This window comes from Rissa tridactyla, chromosome 1 (assembly GCF_028500815.1).
Source record: "Rissa tridactyla isolate bRisTri1 chromosome 1, bRisTri1.patW.cur.20221130, whole genome shotgun sequence".
NCBI classification, from domain to species: domain Eukaryota; kingdom Metazoa; phylum Chordata; class Aves; order Charadriiformes; family Laridae; genus Rissa; species Rissa tridactyla.
Window position 1 is genome coordinate 14,337,643 of NC_071466.1, and position 13,942 is coordinate 14,351,584.

The 13,942-nt window shown below is 44.0% G+C and overlaps 1 protein-coding gene across 1 annotated transcript in view; it reads left to right on the forward strand.

Annotated features, from left to right (window-relative positions):
• The first annotated feature begins 677 nt into the window (after positions 1 to 677).
• The window catches only part of HEPHL1 (hephaestin like 1), a 33,759-nt gene continuing 20,494 nt past the window's right edge, over positions 678 to 13,942 (forward strand). Inside the window, exons 1-4 of the mRNA XM_054212768.1 lie at positions 678 to 919; positions 10,365 to 10,609; positions 11,404 to 11,616; positions 13,443 to 13,622. Of these exons, the coding sequence (XP_054068743.1) occupies positions 750 to 919; positions 10,365 to 10,609; positions 11,404 to 11,616; positions 13,443 to 13,622 (808 nt within the window). The 5' untranslated portion in view covers positions 678 to 749. The remainder of the gene's footprint in view (positions 920 to 10,364; positions 10,610 to 11,403; positions 11,617 to 13,442; positions 13,623 to 13,942) is intronic.

Sequence of the window (13,942 nt, forward strand, 5' to 3'; positions counted from 1 at the left end):
GGCTGATTTTCTAGAGAGCTATGTGGGCATGTTAATTACCAAGTTTAATAAAAGGGTGATCTTTGTTTGCTGCAATTCTTAGGTGTCCAAATGGAAAGACTTCACAAGGGCTCTAATTTCCAGAAATGTTTGTAAAAAGGGGCCTCATTTTGGGCACTCTGAAACTGAATGCACTCAGATCACTTGCCATCCTAATAAATGGGTTAGAAAATCCTAAAATTGGAGAGCTACTGGAGAATTCTCTCTCTCTTTAATAATGCTGGATTGTAAACTGGTGTTATGCCACTGAAAAAACCCGACACAGGCAGCAAGATGCTAGTTTTAGGAATCTCAGACATGCTAAAGGAGTTAAATTAAAACTAAGAATAAAAGGTTTTATAGGGATGGCAAAAAGACCAACAAAAAGATGCTCCAATATGCCGTACCACCTAGCCTGGAAAAAAAGAGGACAAAAAAGCATCCAAAATTCCAGAAAACACCAACTGTCTCTAGCCTGGGCAGGTAAATGAGCAATTTATGTATTCACCAAAGGATTGGCAGAGGTCCTGCCATGGCAGCAACCTCCTCCCTAGCCCTGCTCTGCATAGCCGGGCTCTCTACCTATCCCAGTCCTACCTGCGGAAAAGGAGGAGCTTTGCTCTGTCCATTCCTTATTTATAACTTGTTGAGAGCTGGGAGGGAGGGGTGAGCTCTCTGTGGTGCATCCTGCCGCTGCCTGCCCGCTGCCAGCCTCGCAAGCACAACTACAAATGCCTCCCACGCAGCGTGGTGGCTGCCTTCACGCTCTTGGGTTCCTCTGGCTGTTGGCGGCGGTGGAAGCAAAGACCAGAACCTATTACCTTGGGATTGTGGAAGAGAACTGGGACTATGCACCGTCTGGGAAAAATCTGATCACAGGACAAAATCTGCTAGAGGACAAGTAAGTAACTGGGGTCTCTGATAAATGGGAGACGTATCGACAGCTCCAAAGAAAATCGACTAACGTGGTGAATGTGTCTGTAAATGTCTTAAGATGACCTTTTTCTTGTTTTTCTTCTGATGATGTTGTCATAGGCAGGATTTCAGCTTCAAGGCAAGAATGGACTTTGGTTGACTTCTCTTCCATCGTGGTTTGTTAAGCAAGGCGATAGTCAGTGTGTATTTGAAGGTGACATTAAGGATCTGATATTTGTCAAAAAAATGTCATATAGTGGGCTCAGAATCCCCCATGTATGTTTCATGGAGATGCAGGTATTTCTGGGACTTGTTCAAAGGCAAATTGCAACTTTGCCATAATCCAGCACATCTCTTCCTTACTTTGAGGGTGGCAGAGCACTGGAACAGGCTGCCCAGAGAGATGGTGGAATCTCCTTCTCTGGAGACATTCCAAACCCACCTGGACGCGTTCCTGTGAAACCTGCTCTGGGTGACCCTGCTCTGGCAGGGGGGTTGGACTAGATGATCTCAGGAGGTCCCTTCCAAACCTATGATTCTGTGATAAGACATAGAAGTCTCTTTAACTGGCAAAAGCTTGTGAGTTCTCCCTGTGTGGGGGCTCGGTGTGACATCGTAAAATTCCGATGTGTATAGTACCTACAAACGAGATATGAGTAGATGGTGCATGTAACCCTGCAATGTAGGCAGCTGTGGAGAGCTCCATTTGAGAAATCTATTTAGATAGGTGCTTAAGCATACAACAGTGAATGGTCACACTGAAGTCCCGGAGACCACCTGTGATGAAACTGGAGCATGTAGGTAAGCACTGTGATGAATTGTGTCTTGGACAGAGTGAAACAGGCATCCATTCTCATGCCCACACTGCTGTGGTTGTCTGCTGGACATCAGACGGGGATGGCACAGACCCTTGGTGCCTCTCTACAGTGTGGGCTTCAAACACGTGTGGGAATATTTTTAAGATTTCATTGGTATTGTTGAAACTCTAGAGATAGTTTGGAGGTCCTTCCTCTGAGTCTAGGCTTGGGGTTGGGATGGGAGCTGTGAGCGAGCGAGGAGGTCCCGGTGACCATACCAGCTCTGGAGGCATACTGGGAGCTTGATGTTGTGTCTGAAGAGTCAGAAATGGAAAAGTCCTTTCCAATTTTTCAGGAAATCCCAAGCAATTCTGGACTTTTCTCTAGTGGCTGATAATTTTGAAATCACTCTCAGCTGTATTTCATAAATGAAATTATTTTGCCACAAGGAGGAGGCAAGAAAGAGTTTCATTTTTCAACACAAACTTATGCTTACGCTCTTAACAACTGGAGATAACACTAGGTGTTACCTTTATAGCTAGAATTCAGGGTAATAGTTTGTCCCAGCCCATGAAAACAAGCTTTGCTGGGAAGGTTATTCTTCAGTTGTGTTAAACACCTGAATTTCTAATTTCACTATTCTTTTTAGCAGAGGATAACTTCCTCCACTCTCTAAACTGGAAAACCTCTCACTAAAAATAGTTCAGCTTTAAGTGAAGGGCAACCACCTGTAAATCCACCCCAATGCCATAGAGAGATTTGGAATCTGTTCTGTAAATTTTACTTTTAAGGCTGTCTGCACTTTGTGTTCCCTGAACATCAAGTGGCACGTTTACTTTAAAGTCTGTGACATAAAAGTGATGCCTTTAACATGGCACGACAGGGAGGAATGATAGCTTCTGTCTTCAGTCATCGCTGTAATGTAATAATTACAGAATATTAATTCCAAAGGGTTTACCACAGAGGATTTTAAGGTATACTATGCATTCAAAGCTGGGGAGCTGTTTGTGATGACCTCTCTACGTGCAGAATAGAGCGATTCGTGTAATAAGTTGACTCTATTTCCAAACTATTGAGTTGAGCCAGAATAAAGTGCTATATTCTGGAATAATAATGTGTCTGCATAACCATGTGGACTAAATAGTGAACCAGTAATAGCTATTTTGACTATTTAGTTCTATAGGAACTAAATTTAAATGTAAATTTACATGTAAATGTAAATATGTAAATTTAAACCAGTAAACTAATGGTTTGCTTTTCAGCTAATTAATCGGTTCCTTTGGATATTGTCAAAAACATAGTTCCGCCAACAAAATTTAAAGATCAATTCCTAGGTAGGGACAGGAATGCGTTTTGAGCCAGCTGTGTTCTGCAAGCAGGAACGCTGGGGCTCGCTGAGCCAAGCACTTCTCACCTTGTGATGCATCCTCACAGCACCCATCTAATGGGGCGCTATCCCAGTTTTATTGATAGGGAAGTGAAGATAAAGAAGTTGCAGACAAACTGATTATCTTTAAAAGAGTTGGTGCATACACATAAAGGAATGCTCCCTTTGATTCCAGCTAGCCCACAGAGATATGATCAAAACCACTTATTCTTCACTACTTAATAAAAATGCTGAATTAGCAAGCGTGTAATGGAAAGTGTTACATTAGCTGGATCAGATAGTGAGATTTAAGGGATGATTTTCAATGTTGCTGTGCCAAAGTCAATAATACCTTCCTCAGCCTTTAGTTTTTAGCAGTAACGAGGAGAAAGGAGACTTTGGTAGCCAAGACATGGGTCTGGAAGTCAGGTGAGCTGGTTCTGGCAGCAGGCACGGCTCAGCTCCGGCTCAGCTCCGGCTCAGCTCCGGCTGTGCTGGTGCTGAGTGAGCTGCTTCCCCGGCCAGGAGCCCTGGAGCTGCATCAGCACCTCCCTGGGTGTGAGCTGAAAAGGCTGCCTCTCCTCAGAGCTGATTAACCCAAACGCAGCCCTGTGTTGGCATAACTATTCTGCTTGGATGCTGATTTTTATTACGCCTTGTGTTGCTGCAGTGCTCAAGGGCCAGCCTGCCGCTTGAGCAGTGCGAGTATCTTGCTGTGCATCAGTGTTTCTTATGTAAAGAGAGTAACGAGGCTGTTCACTTCTGCCATTTGTCTTGTCTACTGGAAGCCGCAAGCGGTTCCACTAATTCTCATAATTTGGAGTGTTATGAATGAAACCAAGACATTTCACTCTTGGTTCTCGCTTCAAAAATTAAGCTGACATTTTCTGAAGCACGCAGGACTTTGGAAATTGCAGACACAAATTATGGCCACTGAGTACAGGTGAGCTGAGAAGGTGTTCAGCATCCCCTCCCACCTGATATAACTGGTGAAAGTGCTGACATCATTAAACCGTGGTGGACTGGGCACACAGGGTGCAAGGTGCTGTCAGTGCTGCTGGACGTGCTGCAGATCCCAGGGAGATTTTGTGGGTTAGGGCATGAATATTGCTGCAGTAGGAGGGTGAGCTCAGGCATTGCCTGGTCCCTTTAACGGCCACATAGGCAATGGCCTTTCAAAAGAAAAATACACCTAGGTGTTGTGGCTTGACATACACCCATCTTTCCCTCCCTGCTGTGGCTCAGCCCTCAGGATTATAGTTTGGTTGATAATCCCTTTAAATTAATTTGGTGCTGGTTTATGTGATGGACACTTAAATCTTGCTGTTCTGGTGGTAGATGTTATTAAGTTTTGCCTGATGTAATAGCTCTTCCCTTCTCTTTGGGCCACCAGTCCTACATATATCTGGGCCAAGTCTTGCACCCACTAACACTAACGGGTGTTTTTTGTTACCACAGCATCAAACACAACTTGTGCAATGAGGAGATCCCACCCAGATAAATGACAGCAAAACTGTCGTCACAGATGCTAAACTAATGGCTGAGTCATCATGTGGCCAAATGACCCAATTGCATCAGTGGAGATGCTCATTGTGGGAAGGGGCAACATCAAAAGGGCATTTGAGGTGAAATCCTGGCTCTAATGGAGCCTGAGAAGAATTTTGTTATTGACTTCAGAGGAAGCAGAAGTTTATCCTAGGAGAGGAGCCATTATTGCCACACTTCAGAGCTTTGTCTAAGACTGTATGGGTTTGACTGACCTCTTCAGTTGCCTGTGTGGGTCATGAGAGGCCTAAAACATCCTCTGAGGACACTATGTGTCTCCCTTTTGAGGACACACAATTCACCTTGTTGTTTGATGCTGTGTGGTCAGGGTACCATCTACAAATGTGAGTTGGCACTACTGGTGCCCCTCTCCTGGACATCCCTCTAGCACAGACCTTGCACTGGCCTTAACACGGCAGCCATGGTTTGGCAGAGGGTTACCTTGAACAGGTTACATGACCCAGGGGCATCCTGGAGCTGTGGGCACTGTCCTGGCTTACTCCAGCCACAGGAACAATGGGGAATGTGGGGGAAAAAAACCCATTATAAACCGAGGCATAGAGTATGGAAAAAGGGTAGAAAATAAGGAAGGTTTCACCATCAACAGATTTTGGGGAACAAGCCCATAAAGATAGTTGTTAAAATGGTTGTCAGTGTAAAATCTATGGGATTGTAGTGGAACAATAGTAATAAAAGAAAGTTTGCATCTACCTACAGTTGCAGTCAGGAGTGTACAGTGGCTATTGAGCATGTTAACCTCTGGAGAAAAGCTGGGACTCCACATCTGGTGGTTATTTGAAGTGCTAGTTTTTCATTGATGGTTACAGTGGCAAAGAAGCTCAGCAGGTTTCAAAACTGTATGAGCGAGGGATCTGGCTCCAGTCTACTGGGGAGCATTTTGGCCATGCACAACATGTAGCTCACTCTCCATTTCTTACTTCGCACTGTAACACAGTACTCGTGTAAGCACCACTTTAAAAAACCTGACCTCTGTTAGGTTTAGCTCTCTTTCTTATGATCAAAGGTAACATAAACACAGTAAAAATCTTGTCAAAATACTTGTTCTGTGTGATAAAAGAAATAGGTGTAGAAATTACACTTAACTCATGGTCCTACCCGAACTCATGGTCCTACCCTCAGATGGCAGATTATCTGCATGTCTAGTCTTGATTTGAAGTAGAGTCTACATGACACTCTTGTTTTACTCTTTCTCTCATTTGGAAGAGTTGTAGTGCTCATCTTTGCAGAGGGATGGATGACTGTAATTATGTTAATACTAATTTTAAGGAATTAGAGTTCATTCCCTATTAATAACTCCCTGTCCCACTCGTGCATCACCAACATTTCTTTGAGCTTAAGAACTGCTGGGAAAGGTCAACTAGCAAACTGAAATCAGACACAGCAATAAAGGAAGGATTTGCAAGGTTTTCCTAGTATGAACAAGACTTTTTACGCCCTAATTCACAAGCCTGCTTACTTCTATATGTAACCTCAAGAGTGTTGCGACTGGAATAGGTGAAGGAAGAACTTAGTGAGGCTGAAGAATTTCCAAGAGTATTTAGAAAGTTTGCATGGGTCCAGGAGAGAGAGAGTTTCCATTCCCTACAAGAAGTGGGACTGGCGGATCATCACAGCTTTCTGCACATGAACTGCAGGCTGACAACTGAGTTGGAGGGAGATCTCCAAGATTTAGAAGAGCAGCTCTTACATCCACACAAGACCAGAAGGATGGAAGAGGTTCAGGCAGCGATACCACAAAGCCAGCAGGAGGATGAAGTGGTTTGAAGAAAGCAGGGGAGCATGCAGTAGCAAGGAGAAGGTTTGTCTTCTTGTGACAAGACAGGAATGAGAGATAGGAGACATTTTGGCAGAGAGTGCCCAGTAAAACAGGCATATTATGACCACTGGAAGAAAGAGGCAAAGGCAGATTCAAAGAGCTGGACATGGTTAACCATACGGGAGAAGCCACTGATGCAATAACATATTGGAAAGTCATTGTGTGGGAAAGAATAAAACAGGAGTTGCAGTAGAAGGGGATGTTTAACTCAGTGACTGAAAATGTGAAGTGTTTCCCAAGGAAGTAGACATCATCGAGAGAAGACAGGGAATGGCATTTGAGAACTGTTGTCAAAGACAGGAGATGAAAGGTCAGCAGGACACTATCCTGAAGCTGAGAAAATCTCAAAGGGACTCTGGAGATGGGTATTGAGGAACCACGGGGTGGGAGATGTGCTGGTACGAATGTCACTGGCAGCAGAGACTTCATGGAGCACTGAGAAGATGCTCTCAACGAAAGACAGAAGAGGGATGGGGTGAAACCTCTGTGTCCCACAGATGGGGCAGCAGGGGCCATGGCACTGAGCCTGTGCCAGCTCCTCTGACACATCCACTGGCTGCACTGTGGCACTGTGGAGAGGTACCAGCCTCAGCGTGTGGCCACGTGTCTGTGATCCAGGCATCTGGGGGTGAAGAGGAGAGGACACTCACACCCCTGCATCCTTTCTACGAGCTTCTTATGGCCAATACCATTGACTCCAGTGTGGACAGTCTTTCTGCAAAGGACTTTAAGCACTGTAATGTGCAGCACAGCAACATTTGTAAAGAGGCACAGAGCTACCAACTACTGGCAAGGCTGAGGTGGGCACACAAAAATTCTCCTGAATGAAATGGACAGCTAGACACCTGGACGCCACCTAGAGTGGGACTCACAACAACCAGTGTGCTCTTTTCTTGGGTGCTGATGGTTACCAAAAGGACATGCTGAAAATACATGAGTCTGTATAGGTAGAAAAGCTCCCAGACAGTAGAAGGAGTGAGGCTGAAGTGTCTGCACTCCAAGGAACATCAGGGCATTTTGGGTAGAAAACTCTTCTGCCCTTTGGAGAGTGTGGGTCTAGAAGGAAAGAAGGCTATGAAAGAGCCTGAGTCTGTAACACAACAGCAAGGCTGTTGTAGGCTTGTAGGCTGAGTAGGAATTTGTCTCCCAGAGCTGATTGGTTGTTTTCTTTCAGACAATGATTAAAAATCCCCATAAATAATCAGTGCCAAGAGGCCAGGTTGCTCCTTTCATGCTGTGATCCCTTTCTGGATACATGACTCTTGCATTGCTTGATGCCCTGCGTAGAAGGACATCACCTGCGTTGTGACTAGCTGCAGATGATACCCATTGCGCAGGCAGTGGTCTCTGCAGCTCTGAATGCATGATTTGAATAGGGATCCTTTCAGAAAACTGGCACAAAAAGACTTTTTTTCCTGGCTCCTCGATGGCTTTAAGTAGAAGTCAGACACAGATCTAGCCAACAGAGATGCCACAGCATGGCTTTAGGCACTCAGTCTCTGGTGCCTTAATCTGAGGGTTTTCTCAGGGTGACTTCTTGAACCTCCAGACCTAACTGGGTTTTAGGATCCCTGTTCTACACATTTACAGGAGTTAGACTGATGTGAAGCATTTGACAAATCCTGGTCAAAAAGTGTGCATTTATCTGGGGCACAGTTCTCCTCCTGCAGGAGAGATAGTGTATCCCAGGGGAGTGAAGTTACGGGAGAGGGTGTGATGTGTTCTGGCCACAAAGCCAGGGGCATAAGGGCACTGTCATCCTGGGGAAAGCACAGTGCCACTGCAGCACTTCATTTAAAATATTTGGTGGCTAATGAAACTGGAAAAAATTCAGTGGGAAAAAATTCAGTGGAAAAAAATCTGCTTAAAATAAGTACTTCTGAAAAAAAAAATCTATTTGATTTTTTCTGGAGAAAATGTCTTAAAAACCATTTGAAAAATCAAGTTATAATTCAAATTAGGGCATAGCCACATGAATACATTGCCATGAGGTAAGGAAGCATGTGCATTTACACTGCACTACTACCGACACCACCTGCTGCTCTGTGGTAAGGTCTCTTGTAGCAGCTCTTCCCCCCAGGCAGTGGAAGGTATCTTCTCCTTGGTGAACGTGGCATGACTTGCCAGGTCTTGCCGTGCACACAGAGACAGTTACCACAGACCCACTAATTCACTGAAAATCCAGACTTCTTGACAACTCGTTTCTTAACCATGCTTTTGGGCTGTATTTATCTGACATAGGTCGTTCTGTGAAGAAGCAGACTGAGAAGCTTCTGTCCCTTCTCCTCCATCCTAGCCAACACTTTCTGCCACAGCAGTATCATTGCCTATGTTTCCATTTGTGCCAAAATAGCTCCTGGTTTGTTATAAAGCACATTTTTCAAATGAAAAAGCATTCTTTTTGGAGGTTTTTATATCCAGATCACTTCAGGGATCTGGTTTAGACAGTGGCTGCGGAGGTGCCACAGATGGGAGATGTTGTGAATTGCGGTGTCACGCAGATATGGCTTGAAAAGGGGGAGCAGTGGATCTTATGGTGAAGAAATCATAGCAAATCATACCTTTCAACTCATGTGACGTCCAACACAGAGGTTGCTGGCACTGCACAATGGCACCGAAACAAAATGGGTTCGCAGGTGGACTGGCCAGTCACAAAACCTCATTATAAATATGGAGTTCCTGTATTTCTGCCAGTGATGCTTCTGGAAAACTTAGCTCAGCTTTTTTATGAGTTTGTTAGGAAGCATGAAAGTTCAAACACTCTTCAGGGGGATGCAAAAACTCCTGAAGCAGTCAACTATGGTGAAATGGGTCATACAGTCCACTGCTGGTTGTGTGGCAAAGGAGGGTCATTTCTACACCATGTGGGATATCTAGGGATGAGGAATGTGTATCGCACTTGTCAGCTGTAACCTGGAGAGAAATAAAAACTTTAATATCATAACAAGACGTGCTGAATGTGGTATTCCAGTATGATGTTATAGTTATTAGGGCAAAACTAATTCCCAGTTGTGTAAGAAATATTGACTGGGAGCACCTCTGGCTTTAGCTGGACTATTACTTGCGTATTCTGTGAAGTTCTTGTGTTCAGACTTCAAAAGAGATAGAGAAATATTGGAAGGCTTTCAGAAAAAGAGCTTTGGGAAAGATTTGTGGCATAAAGCATGTCAGTGTACTTTGTTTGTCCAGAAGAAGGGTAGGAGGCAATTTAGTCAATTAATTAAAACTTATGCAAGTGCCTGCATAGAAAAGAAGCTCTTGATGGTATGTGGCCTCTTTGATCTGAGAGAGAGCTTGATGGGAACCAGTGGTTGGAGTACGGAGCTAGGTGGTATTAGACTACAAATGCAATTCAAGGAGCAGATATTTAATAGCTATAATATGTCAACCACTGACCATATGGTGGATTCTCCATCACTTGAAGTCGCTATAAACATAGGCTCTGGAATGTAGAAACTATGCATTTCGTGCAAAAAATATTTCATGCTACTCTTCTGGGGTGTCAGACTAGTTGATTACAATCACTCTTATTGGCTTTAGAAAAAACTTCATTTGGTTTTCTTTTCCTTCTAACAGTCATGCTTTCAGATGTGAGGTTTCAAACCTTCAAAAGAGGGAGAAGGTGCTAAAACTGTACAGAAAGGCCTGAGTGCTTGGTCCTCAAGTGAAGACTTGTAGCAACCAGTCTTGGAAGTAGGATGACTGCTACCACACAGAAAGGGGCTTGGACACTGCTAGCACTGTCCAGGTTTACTCCTCAGCCTTTATTCCACTAGTTATGTGATATGTCCCAGGGAACTATTTATCTGCACTGCAAGCACCAGTTATTTATCAACTCTTAAAGGATTTTTTTTGTCTCTAAATTATATTCCCTTCCCAACACTAGGTTTGCAAGTGTGTATGCGACCAGAGGAGCCAACCGCATAGGGCGTGTGTACAAAAAGGCTATTTTTAGGCAATTCACAGATGACACTTACTCCCAGGAAATCCCCAAAGCAGCCTGGTTGGGGTTCCTAGGGCCAGTCCTGAAGGCAGAAGAAGAGGATGTCTTTATTGTCCATCTAAAGAACTTTGCTTCCCGCCCATACTCTGTGCATCCACATGGGGTATTCTATGACAAGGACTCCGAAGGTAAAAGCCGGTTTGATCTTTCTCTTTTCTCTTTTCCTCTCCTTTTCCCCTGGAGTAGCTAATATCATGTCTAAAACTTTGTCCAAGTATTTATTGTTCTGGCCATTGACATCAGAGGACTTTAGAACACTCTCTCATAAAATCATCAGTAATTGCAGCTGATGACTAAAAACAAGAACAGCCTCGTCTCTTAAAAGTTTTCGCCACAAACCTTTGACGCTTGGGATAAATCCAGCACTGAAACAGGTTAGGTGGGTCTTTTTCCTGAATTATTGTCCTGAACTATAAGTCACCGAAGCATCTTCCCTCCTTCCTTCTACTTCTAGCCTGTTGGAATTGATAGAGTTCTTGTAAGTAAATGTTTTCCTCTCTATGGGCTATAACAGGCTTGATTTAATTTTCAGAATCCAAAGCTGTGCATGTGTATTTTGGTTAGAGGGCTGTATGGATTTGTTTACGTTGACTACTCTCATCAGTTTTCTGTATGAACATATACAATGTTAGCTGACAAAATGTGTAGATGACAAGAGTAAAGAGCCAAGGAAAAATTTGAGCCTGTTGATGCATCTTCAAAGCTTCATCTACTGAAAAATGGTGAATTTTAACTCTCACCATTTTTTTGACTGTTTTGCCAGAACTTCTGAATTTTTTTCAGAATTTCTCAGTGATTCTATGTTTGTGAGTGCTGTTACTATTTTTTAAATCTCTGATAAATGAGAAGAAAATACATATTTACTTAAGGAAAACAATTAAGGGGGGGGCTAAAAACTTCCTTTTTCCTTTTAATGCATTAGGAGCACTTTACCCTGATGGAACCGGCGGTAAAAGCAAAGAGGACGACTTTGTTGTTCCCGGTGGAAATTACACATACACATGGCCAGTAAGGAAAGATTATTCCCCAACTTTGGCAGACTCAAACTGCTTGACTTGGATTTACCATTCTCACATTGACACACCAAGAGATATTGCATCTGGTTTAATTGGGCCACTGCTGGTTTGTAAAAAAGGTACTGAGCTAGAAACACCGACAAAGCAAGCCCCTCTGCCAAGCTTGGCATCTTAACAGTCATTTTTGCTTACAGGTATAAACATGATGGTCTAGAGTCTATCCCTACATAGCCCATAAAAAGGGGCAAGGAATAGATGGGCCATTCCAGGAGCATCCCAGGGTAGGTATTGTAGCTCTGGGACAACCCCCTTCCTGCTCCCCTTTGGCTTCACGAGAGATTTGCCTCGGCTGGTGGAGGGATTGCAGCATGCTCTGTGGCCAGCCGGTCATGGCCGAGACCAAAAATACATGTTCCCAAACTGGGATCGTTTCAGGACAAGCAAAGGACTCATTGCCCAGGAAATGAAATTAGGGCTGTGCGGGTGACTTCGACATTGGTATTTACATATTCGAAACCCCAATGTTCTCTGTCTTTTTTTACCCATGTGGATTATATATTTATTTTTGCTCGTAAATTGTATAACTCAACCATACGGGGATGTGCACTGAACAGTGGAGGTGACACCCTGTCCCGTGTACTTTATAGCCTTCTAATATTGTGCTGGAGCCATCAGGGACCATGTACCAGCCCTCTCTCCTCTATTAGCTGATCCGTCACCCCCTGTCCACCTGGGCATGTGTAACTCACCCACCTCTTCCCAGTACCTCCAACAGTACAAAACCAGCCCTGATTTTATGTACAGAACACATAAATGGAGCAGGTTTTATATGTGAAGAAGAGAAAGGCTTCAACATGGAAAGGATAAGCCTGATCTCCAGCTTAACTTGCACAATTAAAATGTCTCAGACTTTTATTCTCCCAAAGAGCCTTTGAAATCTACAGAACTGCCTGAATATGTGAAACTGAGCCGATAAGTATGCAATCATACCTGAAGTTAGGGGATAGCACATTCAAGACAATCCTAGCCTTAAAGACCACATTGTCTGCATGTTTGGTCTTGAATTCATCAACGTGGATGTCTGCACAATGCTACTGCTGTAGTCCTCCATCCAACGGTGGTGGGTGGCTCCTTACAGGACTGACAGCAAGGCTCTGGGGCTCCCTCCCATAGGAGACAGGGGAAGCAAAGGTTTTCATGGGTTCAGAGGCAGACTGGATGATTAGATGAAGTCTAAACCTGCCAATGGTTAATAAAAGACTACTCAGTATCGCCAATCCTATAGTCTCAGGTTGTCCCCCAAATGGTCACTCAGATAATGATACTGAAACTTAGCCTGAAGAGATTATATTCATCCTGCTTCAGCCTTTTTAAATTTAAGTATCTAGTCCTAGATAATTGTCGTGGTTTCCTTGTTAGTCCGCAGAAAGCGAGCCACATTTGGACAGCCATTCTGGTATGGTATGGTTTTCACTAGTCGCTTCAATGCAACAGACATGCAGGCTACCATTTTCTTCTCCTTAATCCTTGGTCAAAAGAAAGTCACTGGTTTCTGACTGGATCAGGCCCATGACCTGGCTCACTGTGTAGCCACACGGATGCTTACACTGACTAAAGGGCAGGGTTGGGTGCAGTGGGCCAAAGATGGGGAAAATGGGACCACATATATTGGCAGGTACTTGTGCTTATGTCAAATCAAAGAGATCCTGAAATATCAGCTTGACTTGGACGAGATGCACTGCCTTCTGGAGGCACTTGTTGGCTCAAAGGCTGCTGGAGGGGGGTCAAGATGTCTTAGAAGAGCAAAATTAGATGAGGTTCATTCTGCCCCACAGATCATAGGCAAAGCACCGCATTTTCTTTAGTGCTGCAAAGTTATTGTCACTTTTAAATTCAATCCCCGCCAAGGCTTTTTTTATCACTCTCCTTTTCGTTTGCAATTTAGGAACTGCAGATGAGACCTCAATAGAAGGGACTGGTGCTGCTAACGCTTTTGCCCTGATGTTTAGCATTGTAGATGAAAACTTCAGCTGGTACCTCGATGAGAATATAAACACCTTCTGCTTAGAACCAGCCACAGTTGACAAAGAGGATGAAGGTTTCCAGACCAGCAACCGAATGCATGGTGAGCAGGACTCTTGAGCAAATGGTGACTTGCAGCAGTGACCAGGCTCTTTTTGTTTCAGTAGGACTTTCTGTCCCTTGGGATGCCTCTCGTTTATCTGTGTCAGCAAGGAATGGGTCGGGATGTTGAAGTACCGTGTTGATAAAAAGCCTCTCCCCAAATACAGCACAACACACTGGTTTGCAGAAAGGAGATTTAGCTTTCGTGCCCAGCTCTGCCACTTGTTTAGCATTTTATCTTAGGCAACAGATTTAAGCCATTTGGTGACTGTTTGACCAGCTGTGAAAAAATAAAAGGAGGCTGCAGAGCACTTTGAGATG